Raw genomic sequence first — 13,879 nt, 5'->3', positions numbered from 1 at the left:
TGGGCCGGTTACAATCTATCAATGGAGACTGTCTTGTCGTCCATCAATTAGGAGTTGGAATGTTTTATCTCCCGGATGTATGATTTGATATAGACCATTGTAGGGGGACTGGAGGGGTCTTTGTCGTGTGTCACGTCGAACGAACACAAAGTTAGCCGTGTGGAGGTCATTTGGTACGGACGATCTGAGTGTACCGTGTATCGACATAAGAACAGGGCACAACTGGCCTATGTTGTCTCTCAGTTCAGCAAGGTACCTTTTGACATCCGGGTCTGACTTTGTATTCGGAAGGAACTCTCCTGGCACTGTAAGGGGAGTGCCGTACACCATTTACGTGGAGGAAGTGTGGAGATTTTCTTTTGGAGCAGTGCGGATTCCCAGCATATTACCCATGGGAACTGGTCGATCCAATTTGGCGGTGAAATCTCTCCACTAATCCATTGGCCTGTAGGTGGTAGGCTGTTGTGCCATTCATTGTGATTCCAAAAAAGTCACAAATGTCATTCCATAGCTTTGAGGTCAAGACAGTGTAGGAGAGAGAATAGTGATGTTGTAGGAGAGAAATGTGTTCGCATGGCTGATGGTACGCTTGCATTAAATGAGGATGCAAAGAAAGAGGTCTGGAGATGCCACTACGATAGATTGCTTAATAAAGAGAATGAATGGGAGAAAGAGAGCCTGCCGTATGTCGACCCAATAGAGGGACCAGCTATCCGAGTTGATAGTACCAGGGTAGATAAAGCAATTAAGAGTATGAAGACCGGGAAAGCCCCCGGCCCATCAGGAATCACTGCAGAGATGCTCAAAATATCTGGCAGTGTTGGCTATAGCCTAGTCACCCGTATTACGAACCAGGTGATACACGAAGGAGTCATACCCAATGACTGGTGTAGCAGCATCATAGTCAACTGTCACAAAGGTAAAGGGGACGCTTTAGATACAAATAATTACAGAGGCATCAAGCTGTTAGATCAGGTTATGAAAGCTACAGAGAGGGTCATAGCCCAACTAATTAGGGAGCAAATCAATTTAGATGAGAGGCAGTTTGGGTTCGTGCCAGGTAAAAGCACTACTGATGCCTTATTTCTAGTGAGACAGTTGCAGGAGAAATACCTAGCTAAGGATAAACCTCTGTACCTGGCTTTCGTTGACATGGAGAAAGCCTTTGACAGGGTCCCCCGATCCCTTATCTGGTGGTCAATGAGGAAACTTGGGATAGAAGAATGGTTAGTGAGAGCTGTGCGAGCCATGTACAGAGATGCTGCCAGTAAGGTGAGGGTTGGAAATGAGTACAGCAATGAATTCCGGGTAAAGGTAGGGGTCCACCAAGGTTCCGTCCTCAGCCCCCTCTTATTTACCATAGTCCTCCAGGCAATCACAGAGGAATTCAAGACAGGTTGCCCCTGGGAGCTCCTCTATGCTGATGACCTTGCCCTAATTGCGGAGTCACTATCAGAACTAGAGGAGAAGTTTCAGGTGTGGAAGCAAGGTCTAGAATTGAAGGGCCTTAGAGTCAACCTAGCTAAAACCAAAATCCTAATAAGTAGGAAGGTAGATAAAACACAAACCCCTTCAGGTAGATGGCCCTGCTCAGTATGTAGAAAAGGAGTAGGTAGTAACTCTATAAGATGTACCCGGTGCAAGCTATGGACACATAAGAGGTGCAGCAACATCAAAGGCAGGTTAACTAGCAAGTTAGTTTTTGTTTGTGGCAGATGTTCAGGTGCAATAAAGACTGTAAGCAAACAGGAAACAACTTCTATCTCATTCCAGGGTGAAAAACTAGAGGTAGTCGATAGCTTCCGCTATCTGGGCGACCAAGTTAGTAGTGGGGGTGGGTGCACTGAAAGTGTAGCTGCTAGAATAAGAATAGCCTGGGCAAAGTTTAGAGAGCTCTTACCCCTGCTGGCGACAAAGGGACTCTCACTCAGAGTAAAAGGCAGACTGTATGACGCATGCGTACGAACAACCATGCTACATGGCAGTGAAACATGGGCTGTAACTGCTGAGGACATACGTAAGCTCGCAAGGAATGAAGCCAGTATGCTCCGTTGGATGTGTAATGTCAATGTGAATACCCGTCAGAGTGTAAGTATCTTGAGAGAAAAGCTGAACATTAGAAGCATCAGTTGTGGCGTGCAAGAGAGACGATTGCGCTGGTATGGACATGTGGTGAGAATGGAGGAGGATAGCTGCGTGAAAAAGTGCCACACCCTAACAGTTGAGGGAACCCGTGGAAGAGGTAGGCCCAGGAAGACCTTGGCTGAGGTGGTGAGGCAAGACCTTCGTACATTGGGCCTCACCGAGGCGATGACTACGGACCGAGACCTTTGGAAATGTGCTGTGCGTGAGAAGACCCGGCAAGCCAAGTAAGATCGTTGCCAGTGCCCCTGGACTGGTTCTTGTGCGGGTGGCACATGAGATGCACCATTTTGAGCGTGGCCGTTGCCAGTACCGCCTGACTGGCTCCTGTAGGATTTTCGAGCGAGATCGTTGCCAGTGCCCCTGGACTGGCTTGTGCGGGTGGCACATAAAAGACACCATTTCGAGCGTGGCCGTTTTCGTGCGGGTGACACGTAAAAGCACCTACTACACTCTCTGAGTGGTTGGCGTTAGGAAGGGCATCCAGCTGTAGAAACTCTGCCAAATCAGACTGGAGCCTGGTGTTGCCATCCGGTTTCACCAGTCCTCAGTCAAATCATCCAACCCATGCTAGCATGGAAAGCGGACGTTAAATGATGATGATGATGATGATGATGATCGGATGAGATGCTATCTGGGACACCGAAACGGACGACCCAGTTTGCGATGAAAGCTCGGCTGACTTCTTGTGTTTCCCTACTGCGAAGAGATAGCTTCAAGCCAATGGGTGTAGCTGTCCACCAAGGTCAGTAGGTATGAGCAAACCTGTGAAGGTGGTAGGGGGCCAACAAGGTCCATGTTGACATGGCTGAATTAGGCCTGATGTGGTTCATAGTTGCCAAAGGGTGCTTTGGTGTGTTGATGGACCTTGGCTTGTTGACAGGGGATGCAGGACCTGGTCCAGTCCCCGATTTGCTTGACAGCAGCCGCCGTGTGTCTTTAGTACCAGAGTGGAAAAGTCCATGAATGATGTTGAAAACTTTCTTGCGCCAGGCTGATAAGACGATCAGTCGTGGCTTCCCAGTTATAGCTTTGTTAAGCTATACACAAACAAACTAGTGGAGACAAAAATACATTTACCAAAAGTTTATTACTTTAGGTACAATAGGGCTTAAGTCGTCAGTTATTTCTGTATAGTTCACTCAAATTCGTTTCACGCTCGCTGTTGAAATTCTTCTGTTTACCTTCTCCTTCCCGGAAGTCATTCTGTTTTCCTGCTGACCAACTTCCTAGCTAGCCTGCAGTGAAGTATCTGTCTACAGTTCGTCTGTCGTGAATCCTGCCCTACAATCTTATATAAAAATTCAGAAGCGGGATTTGTCTCCAAAATAGTAGAAGGTTGAGTACAGTGCTGACCCTGTGATCTGTATCTGTGATATACAAAGAATTTTGTTGCTGCAGCCTGGAAAATTTGTGGCTTTGAAAACCAGTAAAAGAGTAGAAGTTCTGTGTCCAATTAGGCAAATAGTATAAGACTCAGACATTCAATCATCATTATTCAATATGGGCAGTAAATCATCATCATCATCATCATTTAACGTCTGTTGTCCATGCTGGCATGGGTTGGACAGTTTGACTGGACTGGCATGCTGGAAGGCTGCACCAGACTCCGGTCTGATTTGGCATGGTTTTCTATGGCCAGATGCCCTTCCTAACGCCAACCACTCTGAGAGTGTAATGGATGCTTTTACATGCCACCGGTACGGGTGCCATTTGTGCGACACCAGTGTGTGTTTACATGCCACCGGTACAGGTGCCAGTTTGCATGACACCAGTATCTGCCATGACTGCGATTTTGCTTGGCTTGAGAGGTCTTCTTCTCATGCATGACATAATGCTAAAGGTCTTGGTCATTGCCTCTGTGAGGCCCAACACTTGAAAGGAACTCAACCACCTTGCCTTCATGAGGTTTGATGCTCGAAATATTTATATAAATGTAGTTTGCTGGTTCACTTAAGAAATAAAGTATCTCATTGGGTCATGGAAGAAATTGCTATAATAGAAGAGGAATAGAATACAAGCAGACTCTGCAAATCACATGGTGACCTGAATAGTGCTGGTGGCACAAAAAGAGGCACCAAGTATACATTGTAAAGTGGAGTGGTTAGCATTAGGAATGAAATCCAGTCATAGAAACCATGCCAAAGCAGACATGGAGTACAATGCAGTCCTTGATGTATTGGATCCATGTCAAATCATTCAACCCATGCCAGTATGGAACATGGACGTTAAACAGTAATGATAAACAAATGATATGCTGTTTTGCTGAATTTTAAAATGACACGAAGAAGAGTATATATATGCTTGTATAAGAACATCATTTCTAATGCGGATTACAGCTAAAGTAAAACATAAATGGTAAGTAGATATGGTGATGTGTGGATGTACCAACTACAACTGAATTAAGAAAAGAGGGTCTCTCCTTGGATTTGAGTTGAGAATAGAATGACACCTGACCACTAAGCCTATCTATTTTGCAAGCCTGTTGCATATCATACTCTGTATAAATGGCATCACATGTGCAACAGGTATCCTTCTGCATACATGTCTAATTATAAAGAATTTAAATCTTTCTCAACTGTGGGACACATAAGTCATGATATCTACAAAGTCTCCAATAGCCACTATACATGCAAAAGAAGACTTGTCAAGCCAAGTGAGATCATAGTTGCGGCCGATGCTGGTGTTTCATAACTGGCACATAAACATTACCCTCTACATTCTTAGAGTGGTTGGCGTTAGGAAGGGCATCCAACTGTAGAAACCATGCTAAATCAGATTGAAACCTAGTGCAGCTCCCCAGCTTACAAATTTTCAGTCAAGCCATCCAACCCATGTCAGCATGGAAAACGGACTTTAATTGATTATAATGATGATGTGCATGCATATAACTGTGTGTGTATGTAGGCTTGTCCTCTATACATATAAGCTTGTCCTCCATACATACAGGCTTGTCCTTTACAGGTACCAGTGCCATGTAAAATGCACTCATACCAATGCTGCATAAATGCACCTGTGCCAGTGACATGTAAAAGGCACCATCACACTCTGTAAAGTGGTTGGTGTTAGGAAGGGCATCCAGCTGTAGAAACCATGCCACAAGAGACAACTGGAGTCTGGCCAGCTCCTGTCAAACTGTCCAACCCATGCCAGCATGGAAAACAGATGTTGAACGATGATGATACTGATTATATATATATATAAATCTTTAGTTAAATGTATTCAATGAGAATATTATATACTGCATTTATATTGAGTGCTCTATTGTATCAAAGTATTAATACTATTAAAGTATTTATGTATTTAATACGAGCGATTTTGTATATTTTATAATATATTATTATTAATATCAGGAAATCAAAAGTATCTAGTGTACTCACTCTGCAAAGTAGCTGATGTTAGGAAGGGCATCCAGCTGTAGAAAATCTGCCAAATCAGATTGGAGCCTGGTGTAGCCATCTGGTTTCACCAGTCCTCTGTCAAATCGTCCAACCCATGCTAGCATGGAAAGCGGACGTTAAACGATGATGATGATGATGATGATATATATATATATATATATATATATATATCATTATAATATATTGTTATTAATCACAAACCCCTTCAGGTAGATGACCCTGCTCAGTATGTAGAAAAGGAGTAGGTAGTAACTCTATAAGATGTCCCCAGTGCAAGCTATGGACACATAAGAGGTGCAGCAATATCAAAGGCAGGTTAACTAGGAATTTAGTTTGTGTATGTGGCAGATGTTCAGGTGCAATAAACACTGTAAACAAACAGGAAACAACTTCTGTCTCATTTCAGGGAGAAAAACTAGAGGTAGTTGATAGCTTCCGCTATCTGGGTGACCAAGTTAGTAGTGGCGGAGGGGGCGCTGAAAGTGTAGCTGCTAGAATATGAATAGCCTGGGCAAGGTTCACAGAGCTCTTACCTCTGCTGGTGACAAAGGGACTCTCACTCAGAGTAAAAGGCAGACTGTATGACGCATGTGTACGAACAGCCATGCTACATGGCAGTGAAACATGGGCTGTGACGGCTGAGGACATGTGTAAGCTCGCAAGGAATTAAGTCAGTATACTCCGATGGATGAGTAATGTCAGTGTGCATACCCGACAAAGTGTAAGTATCTTGAGAGAAAAGCTGAACATAAGAAGCATCAGTTGTGGTGTGCAAGAGAGACGATTGCGCTGGTATGGACATGTGGTGAGAATGGACGAGGATAGCTGCGTGAAAAAGTGCCAAACCCTAACAGTTGAGGGAACCCGTGGAAGAGGTAGGCCCAGGAAGACCTGGGCTGAGGTGGTGAGGCAAGACCTTCGAACATTTGGCCTCACCGAGGTGATGACTTCTGACCGAGACCTTTGGAAATATGCTGTGCGTAAGAAGACCCGGCAAGCCAAGTGAGACCTAGATCCAAGGCCTCTGCCAGGGGTGTAGCCAGCCCACTTATGCATACCTTTCCTTCATTGGACACTAAACTCCGCTTGCGAAGACTTTTTGAGGCAAGTGAAATTGAAATCGAACTAAATTCGATGACTGGCATCCATGCCAACGTCGTCCCCTTCATTAGACACGAAACTCAGCTTGCAAAGACTTATTGGGGCAAATGAAAGCAAAATCGGGATGGCACCTGTGCCCAGCGTTGCCTTTCTGGCACTTGCGCCCATGACATGTGTAAGGATTTTTGAGCGAGATCGTTGCCAGTGCCCCTGGACTGGCTCTTGTGTGGGTGGTACATAAAATACACCATTTTGAGCGTGGCCGTTGCCAGTACCGCCTGACTGGCCTTTGTGCGGGTGACACGTAAAAGCACCCACTACACTCTCTGAGTGGTTGGCGTTAGGAAGGGCATCCAGATTGGAGCCTGGTGTAGCCATCTGGTTTCACCAGTCCTCAGTCAAATCGTCCAACCCATGCTAGCATGGAAAGCGGACATTAAACGATGATGATGATGATCAGGAAATCAATATTAGAAAATTCATCAGAAAGATATATACGTGTGTAAAATAATTGTTGTATTAAAAATATAAATATATGTAAATATGTATAAGTATAAATATCTAATAATAATAAATATGACAGTTTAAAAGTTTTGAATTAAGTTTTAAAGCTGTCATATTTATTATTATTAGATATTTATACTTATACATATTTACATATATTTATATTTTTAATACAACAATTATTTTACACGTATATATCTTTCTGATGAATTTTCTAATATTTATTTCCTGATATTAATAACAATATATTATTATATATATATATATATATATATATATATATATATATCATCATCATCATTTGACATTTGTTTTCCATGCTGACTTAGGTTGGATGGCTTGACAGGGGGCTACTCCAATCCCTATTGTCTGTTTTTGGCTTGGATTCTACAGTTGGATGCCCTTCCTAACATCAGTTACTTTGTAGAGTGAGTACACTAGATACTTTTTACATGGGACCAGTGCTTTTTATGTGACACCAGTTTCAGTGCTTTTTACATGGCACCAGCACTAGTTGATAGCCTTTATATGTTTCTGAATGGCTATCTTGTATCTCCATGCTACAATCACTTTAGTTTCAGTACAGGATCTCAGATCAAAACACTTGCTATGCAAATTTATCTCCATAATATATATATATATTGGGTTGCTTAGAAAGTTCTGAGTGTTTTTGAAGGATGGAAATAAAACAAATATACTGCCATTATAGTAATTTTTATTCATTAAACTACCTTCCATTTTTGTCCATTTATTTGGCAGCTTCAGAATTCCATCAACATTGAACTGATTGGTCTGGAGGAAAAAAAAGTTATAGAGATGGTTTTTGATTGCATATAAATCTTTAAATGATTTTCTGTTTAAGGAATTGCAGGGATCCAGACAAATGAAAGTCAGATGGTGCAATGTTGGGAGAGTATGGTGGATGCAATAAGAGGTTCCACCTAAATTCATGCAACTTTTATGCAGGTAACCAAAGACGCATGAATTCTGGTGTTGTCTTGTTGGAACACACCCGCTTTCCTATTGGCTAGTACTGGCTTGATCTGATGAATTTTTTAATTTCATTTTTCTGGCTGGCATCTATATACATCAGAATTGATAGTCTGATAGTCCTCTGGAATGTCTTGCAATTCATCGATTTCCAAAATTCCAGCTGAGTTTTCGCTTAACTCAATTTCCTGCAGAATTTTCGCTCCTATTCTCTCATGTCGAGCAATAGAGGTCTCATGGAATGAGAAGTTCTTATCCAGGTAGCCTGCTCTAGCGCATTGGCAACACAGCTGTCGGTGATTTTGTTCCATGAATTTGTCACCCAAATCACAATCTCTTGTAGTCTGGACTTCACAAAATTTCCACGCTCATTTCTCACTATTCTGTTTCCAATGTAGTCATTGATTTCCATGCGTAAGTGGTCCTTGAATGGTTTATTTATTGCAATATCAAGAGTCTGGAGATAAGCAGTCATTCCTGTGGGAATCATGATTTGATCTATTCTCCTTTCTGCAAGGAAGTTCTTCATGTATTTTGCACGGTGCGTGCTGGCTGAATCCCAAACTATCATACCTCTTTCGCTTCCTCGCAAAATCAATGGCAGCATGAAATCGATCCATTTCCTTAAAACTGCCTGTGTACACCATGCCTTTTCAGTTTCCAGAACACAAATGCCTGAAACACGTTCAATTTCTTTACAGAAAGCAGTAAGGTTCTTGCCCTGTGATTCCTCCACTATTCTGTTTTTGTACTCAATTGAATAACTTTTTCTTACACTCATCTTGTCTTGGGATGAAAATGACCAGAAAAATGATTTCCTATCCAATGTAGCAAAGTTAAACTTTTTACATACCAATCAGGCAATCACGTAATTGTTGAACCAGTCAGCGAGCTCTCCTCTTGGCCGTTGGAAAGTTCCACTTGATTCGTTTTGCGTACGCACATCAATAATGACCTCATTTATCTCTACCAAGAAAACTGTAGTTTGAAATTTGAATGTGCGAGCATAGCTACAATGTGCTATGTCTTCATCTTGATCATTGACGAAGACGAGTGTTTGTGTCGCATGATGTGATTGGCTGAGATTAGGGAAGTTTTGTCGTCACCCGCTGCCTCTGCAATAGTAGCACAGTGAATCGCGCCTGCAAGAATCAACCTTGAAGATAAGAGACGTCTGGTAAATGCTCGAAAAAAACAAAGTGTTAAAAGTTAATTTTCATTGCTCAGCTGTGTAACTGAGTTACGAAAGAACACACAAGAATAGTTTTTGTGTCGTCATTATTTTTACTTGCCAAAAAAAGATATTTTGAAAAAGATGGCATACACCGCATTAAAGCAGTTTGAATAAATATAAAAAAAAGAATGTTTGTTTCTTTCGTCTTTCTGCCGCTCTCACCTAGGGCTTATATTAAAATCATCCTCAAAAATCATGCTAGGTCTTATTTTGCGGGTAGGTCTTATTATCGGGGAAACACGGTATATACACATATTCCACTCATGATTAAGTCTGCACAGCCAAAACAGCAGTCTTTATTGAAATAAAGAATAAGCGAACCTTAAGTTCTGCACTTGCCAAATTCCGACCATCATTCCATCCCTCATCTCGGTATTCTTCCACTTCCCGAACACATCACCTACCAAGGTAGTGTCACTATTTTCAAAAGGCTTTAAATTATAAGCAATATTTCCATGAATTTAGAACTGCCTAGTAACAAATGTGAAACTACAATCTGTGTGATTTCTATAAACAAAATACGGTTGTAAGATACTGCGGTCAAATGTCCTGCCTACTTCCTACCTGCAAAAAATTGCACAAACCACGTACTCACAAAGATCATTGCAGCTTGCATGAGGATGTGGATGAGAGTCCTTTTTTTTAGTAGGACTTGATCATACTCTGTGTCTATATTTAGTAATAGTGAATTATTTTGTTGTTGGTTTTAAATTGCTGCTAACCACCTTGATTATTTTATAATTTTCACATTACCATTTTGTGAAACCAGTCACTGATTCCAATGGGATTCTCCATAATATTGACTGGGTGAGTTGGCCTCTACCAACTGTGATGGAGTGAGCATTACTGATGAGTATTAATTTCGTATACAAAATTAGCATGCTAACCTAATGCATCTCGCTCACAGTGGGGAGGGTTTTTTCCCCTGTCATTACAAAGAGACCATGTGCTTTTGTAGCTAAGGCTCGTATTTCTTGCAATGCTGGTGCTCACTGCACCCTTGACACTCTTAGTGATGATGAATTATTTCCTTTTTGGTTATAAATTGCTGCTAGCCACCTTGATTATTATATATATATATATATATATAATTATGCGTGATTTTAAGTTTTTTGGCATCCAGCTGTAGAAACTCTGCCAGATCAGATTGGAGCCTGGTGCAGCCTTCTGGCTTGCCAGTCCTCAGTCAAATCGTCCAACCCATGCTAGCATGGAAAGCGGACGTTAAACGATGATGATGATGAACTTATGTCTTTTTACAATTTAATTGCAGATTGCTCAAGGATGTTCCCTGGGAGGCAACCACCATGGACTGTTGGTAAGATCACAACAGGTCCTACCTAGGGATGATGGCACATTGGCAGTACCCCTAAGACCCGCACGAGACAACACGCCATCCTGGCCTGCTCTCGGCTCAGAGGACATCACACCTTTGATGTTCTCACCCAGGCCATGGTAGACACCCATTACAAGTTCTCTCTGCAAGACAAGGTGACAAGGACCATGATAGACGACGGCAAAAGCTTTGTTGAGGTATTCATGCAGTTTGGTACAGAAGTTGAACCCTTGCCAGACATTCCTGAGGCTGCAGCCAATCCGAATGTGGAGGGTGTCAAGGATGTAGACCTGGACATGGATCCTGAGGCTGGAGATGTAGATGAAGTTGAGTATATCTCTGCTGATGCCATCCTTGACGAGTCCAGCAGCCTGGGTCTAAACCTGCCACTGCACATAAAGTGTGTATCCCATACCTTCAACTTGGTAGCTAGTATGGATGCCAACAAGGCTCTTGACAGCACTATATTCAAGTTGGCCTACAGGAAAGCCATGTCCAAGGTACAGTAGCTGTGTAATCTGCAGAGCTGCAGCATGGGGGCAGTAGACAGCATTCTAGATGTGTGAAAGAGGAGGCTGGTGGTCCCCAATGGTACCAGATGGAACTCTACCTATGACTCTGTTGTTGTCCTCAACAACCTGCTGGAGAGGAATAGGGCAGCTGTCCACAGGGTGATGACGCAGCTGAAGCTGCAGGCCTTCACCGATTCTGATGTTGGCTTCCTGACCAAGTATGGCCAGGTGATGTCTAATGTTGTGAAAGCCTTGGATAAAATCCAGTGGGGAGGACCAGGCCTATTTTGGGAACCTTCTGCCAACTCTAGTGGCTACCGTCATGAAGTTGAAGGAGGCCAAGTTCAAACATCTCCTGTACTGAAGTCTTCTGGTAGACACAATAAAGGCAGGCTCACGTAAAGGTTTGGGCTCCTCCTAGAAGACCTGGAGTACCAGCTGGCTGCTACCTTCCACTGCAAGTTTCACCTGTTCAGGCTGGAGCAGTATAATAATAGCCAGGTTAGCAGAGTAACAAATGCCATGGAGACCAATGAGAAAGGCAGCTGCACCACCAGCAATGAGGATGAGAAAGAGGATTTCTTCAGCAACATCACTCAGTTCTGGGAGATCAAGAGCCGCAGGTCACTGAAATCCAAGGCGCAGAACTTGGTGAAGACCTGGCTAGAAGCCATCTTGAAGAAGGTCCTAACTGAAGTCTTTTTGGGTGAGCAGGTCTTGATTGACCTGTTCACCAAGTATAACACTGCCATCCCATCCAGTGCTGCAGTTGAGTGCCTATTCTCTATAGGCAAAGATATTTTGAGAGCCAAGAGAGCCACTCTGTCAGATAGTAACTTTGAGAGGCTGATGTTTAATGAAGAACAACCAGCATCACATCAAGGCAGCATAGTACACCTTGATCATCATCTGATCTTGGCATGATGCCTATGCTATACTATACCATTTGATTCATTTAATACTTTTTGTACAATAAATAAAGTGTGTTGACTGAAAAACTAATGTTTAATTTCATTTGTTCATTTAATTATTTGCATATGCTTTGATCATCATCTGATCTTGGTATGCTATACCTTTTTGGAAAGCTCTATGTCTAAGCTACAACATGAAAATTTCAGCTCTCTAGGTCTGTTTTTAGGGGTTTTAGAGCCAAAAAATCAAACCAAAACTAAATTCATATGATAAAAGTTAGTGGTTATCAGTTAGCATTAGTTTCCGCTAATTTTTTTACCTGTTTAGTAGTTAAATGAAGTTAACTTTTTGGTTAGCTGTGCCCACCACGTGCGTGTGTGTGTATACTCATACATGTGTGTAGTCATGCATATATGTGTGTGTTGAAAATAATTTTGTGTAATCGATGGAAATGTAATGATAATCATAATAATACAACAACAACAACAATAATCCTTTCTATTATAAGCTTGAAGTTTTGGGGGAGGGTATAGTCAATTACATTGACTCAATGCTTCACTGGTACTTATTTTATCAACCCACAAAAGTATGAAAGGCAAGTCAACCTTGTTGGCATTTTAACCAAAAATAAAATCAGAAGAAATGACACTAAGAATTTTATCCAGTATGCTAATGATTCTGTCAACTCGCCACTTTTTCAATAAAGATACATATGTTGTTAATTTACAACACATACATACATGCAAAATATGTACACACATTTATGCTTCCAATAATGCACACATCTAAACACAGGCATACATGCGAATGCATGAAAGATGGACATAACAGGCCTTGCGAAAGTCCTGTTAAGATGGAATGCACTGATCCTGTATTTATTCCCACCTCATGAGGAATTTCCTGGATTGTTACATGACAGTCTTCCATAACTATTCGTTGAACCTTCTTAATCAGCTTGTAGATGGCCTACCTGAGCATGCCTTGCTCTCCACTGATGTATAACCATGTTTGAAGCAGTTATGCCACTTCTTGATCTGAGTTTTGCCCATGGCATCATTGCCAAAGGCCTATCGAATCTTTTGGATGTTTTGAGCTTGACCATCACTAAGCTTTTGGCAAAACTTGATGCAATATTTTTACTTCATGTGTTCAGTCATCTTACATAAAAACAAAAATCTGACTAGTGCATACTACATGTCTGTACTCTTGGCGTAACAACCAGGAAGTAACATGGCTTACCAGTGCAAACATTTTCACACATGCACAGGAAGGGTGGCATCACCTCCCACCCAAAGGATTTTGCCCATGCAGCATTAGTTTTGGCAGAAAAATTAAAGTCAGATACTTTTTGAACACCTCTCATATATGTTTTAAATATATATATATAGATATTTAATGTGCAATGTATGAATTTATAGAATCCTGTGGTAATCACAAAAAAGCACCACTAGTGGACCTGGCTACATACCACATAGTACATTTTTATGAATTATTGGACTTCCATTGAAAATCATTTTTTTGCTTGTATGTATATAGTGAAGTTGAAAAATTGATGTAACCAAGATATTCTGTTGATTTGTAAATATATAATTGTATTATAGAATGTGTAGCATGCAAACTAATGCAGACATGTAAAATAATTTATTATACACTGAAATAAAAATTACTTTTATATGATGAAGGCTGTGATATATATATATATATGTACAGAGATGCTGCCAGTAAGGTGAGGGTTGGAAATGAGTAC

At 41.7% G+C, this 13,879-nt stretch overlaps 2 protein-coding genes across 2 annotated transcripts in view; both read left to right on the top strand.

The window, feature by feature from the left end:
* LOC106883270 (trifunctional enzyme subunit alpha, mitochondrial) overlaps positions 1-13,879 on the top strand; it is an 84,184-nt gene that overhangs the window by 4,212 nt on the left and 66,093 nt on the right. The gene's annotated exons all lie outside the window — the stretch shown is intronic.
* LOC149131794 (uncharacterized) lies at positions 11,743-12,229 on the top strand. Its single transcript, XM_089366653.1, has one exon. The coding sequence runs from the start codon at positions 11,743-11,745 to the stop codon at positions 12,142-12,144; it is 402 nt and encodes a 133-aa protein (XP_089222779.1). The 3' UTR covers positions 12,145-12,229.

Source organism: Octopus bimaculoides, chromosome 19 (genome assembly GCF_046866305.1).
Source record: "Octopus bimaculoides isolate indiv1 chromosome 19, ASM4686630v1, whole genome shotgun sequence".
Classification (NCBI taxonomy): domain Eukaryota; kingdom Metazoa; phylum Mollusca; class Cephalopoda; order Octopoda; family Octopodidae; genus Octopus; species Octopus bimaculoides.
Note: the sequence above shows the minus strand (reverse complement) of the source record. Positions and strands in the feature narration are given on the sequence as shown.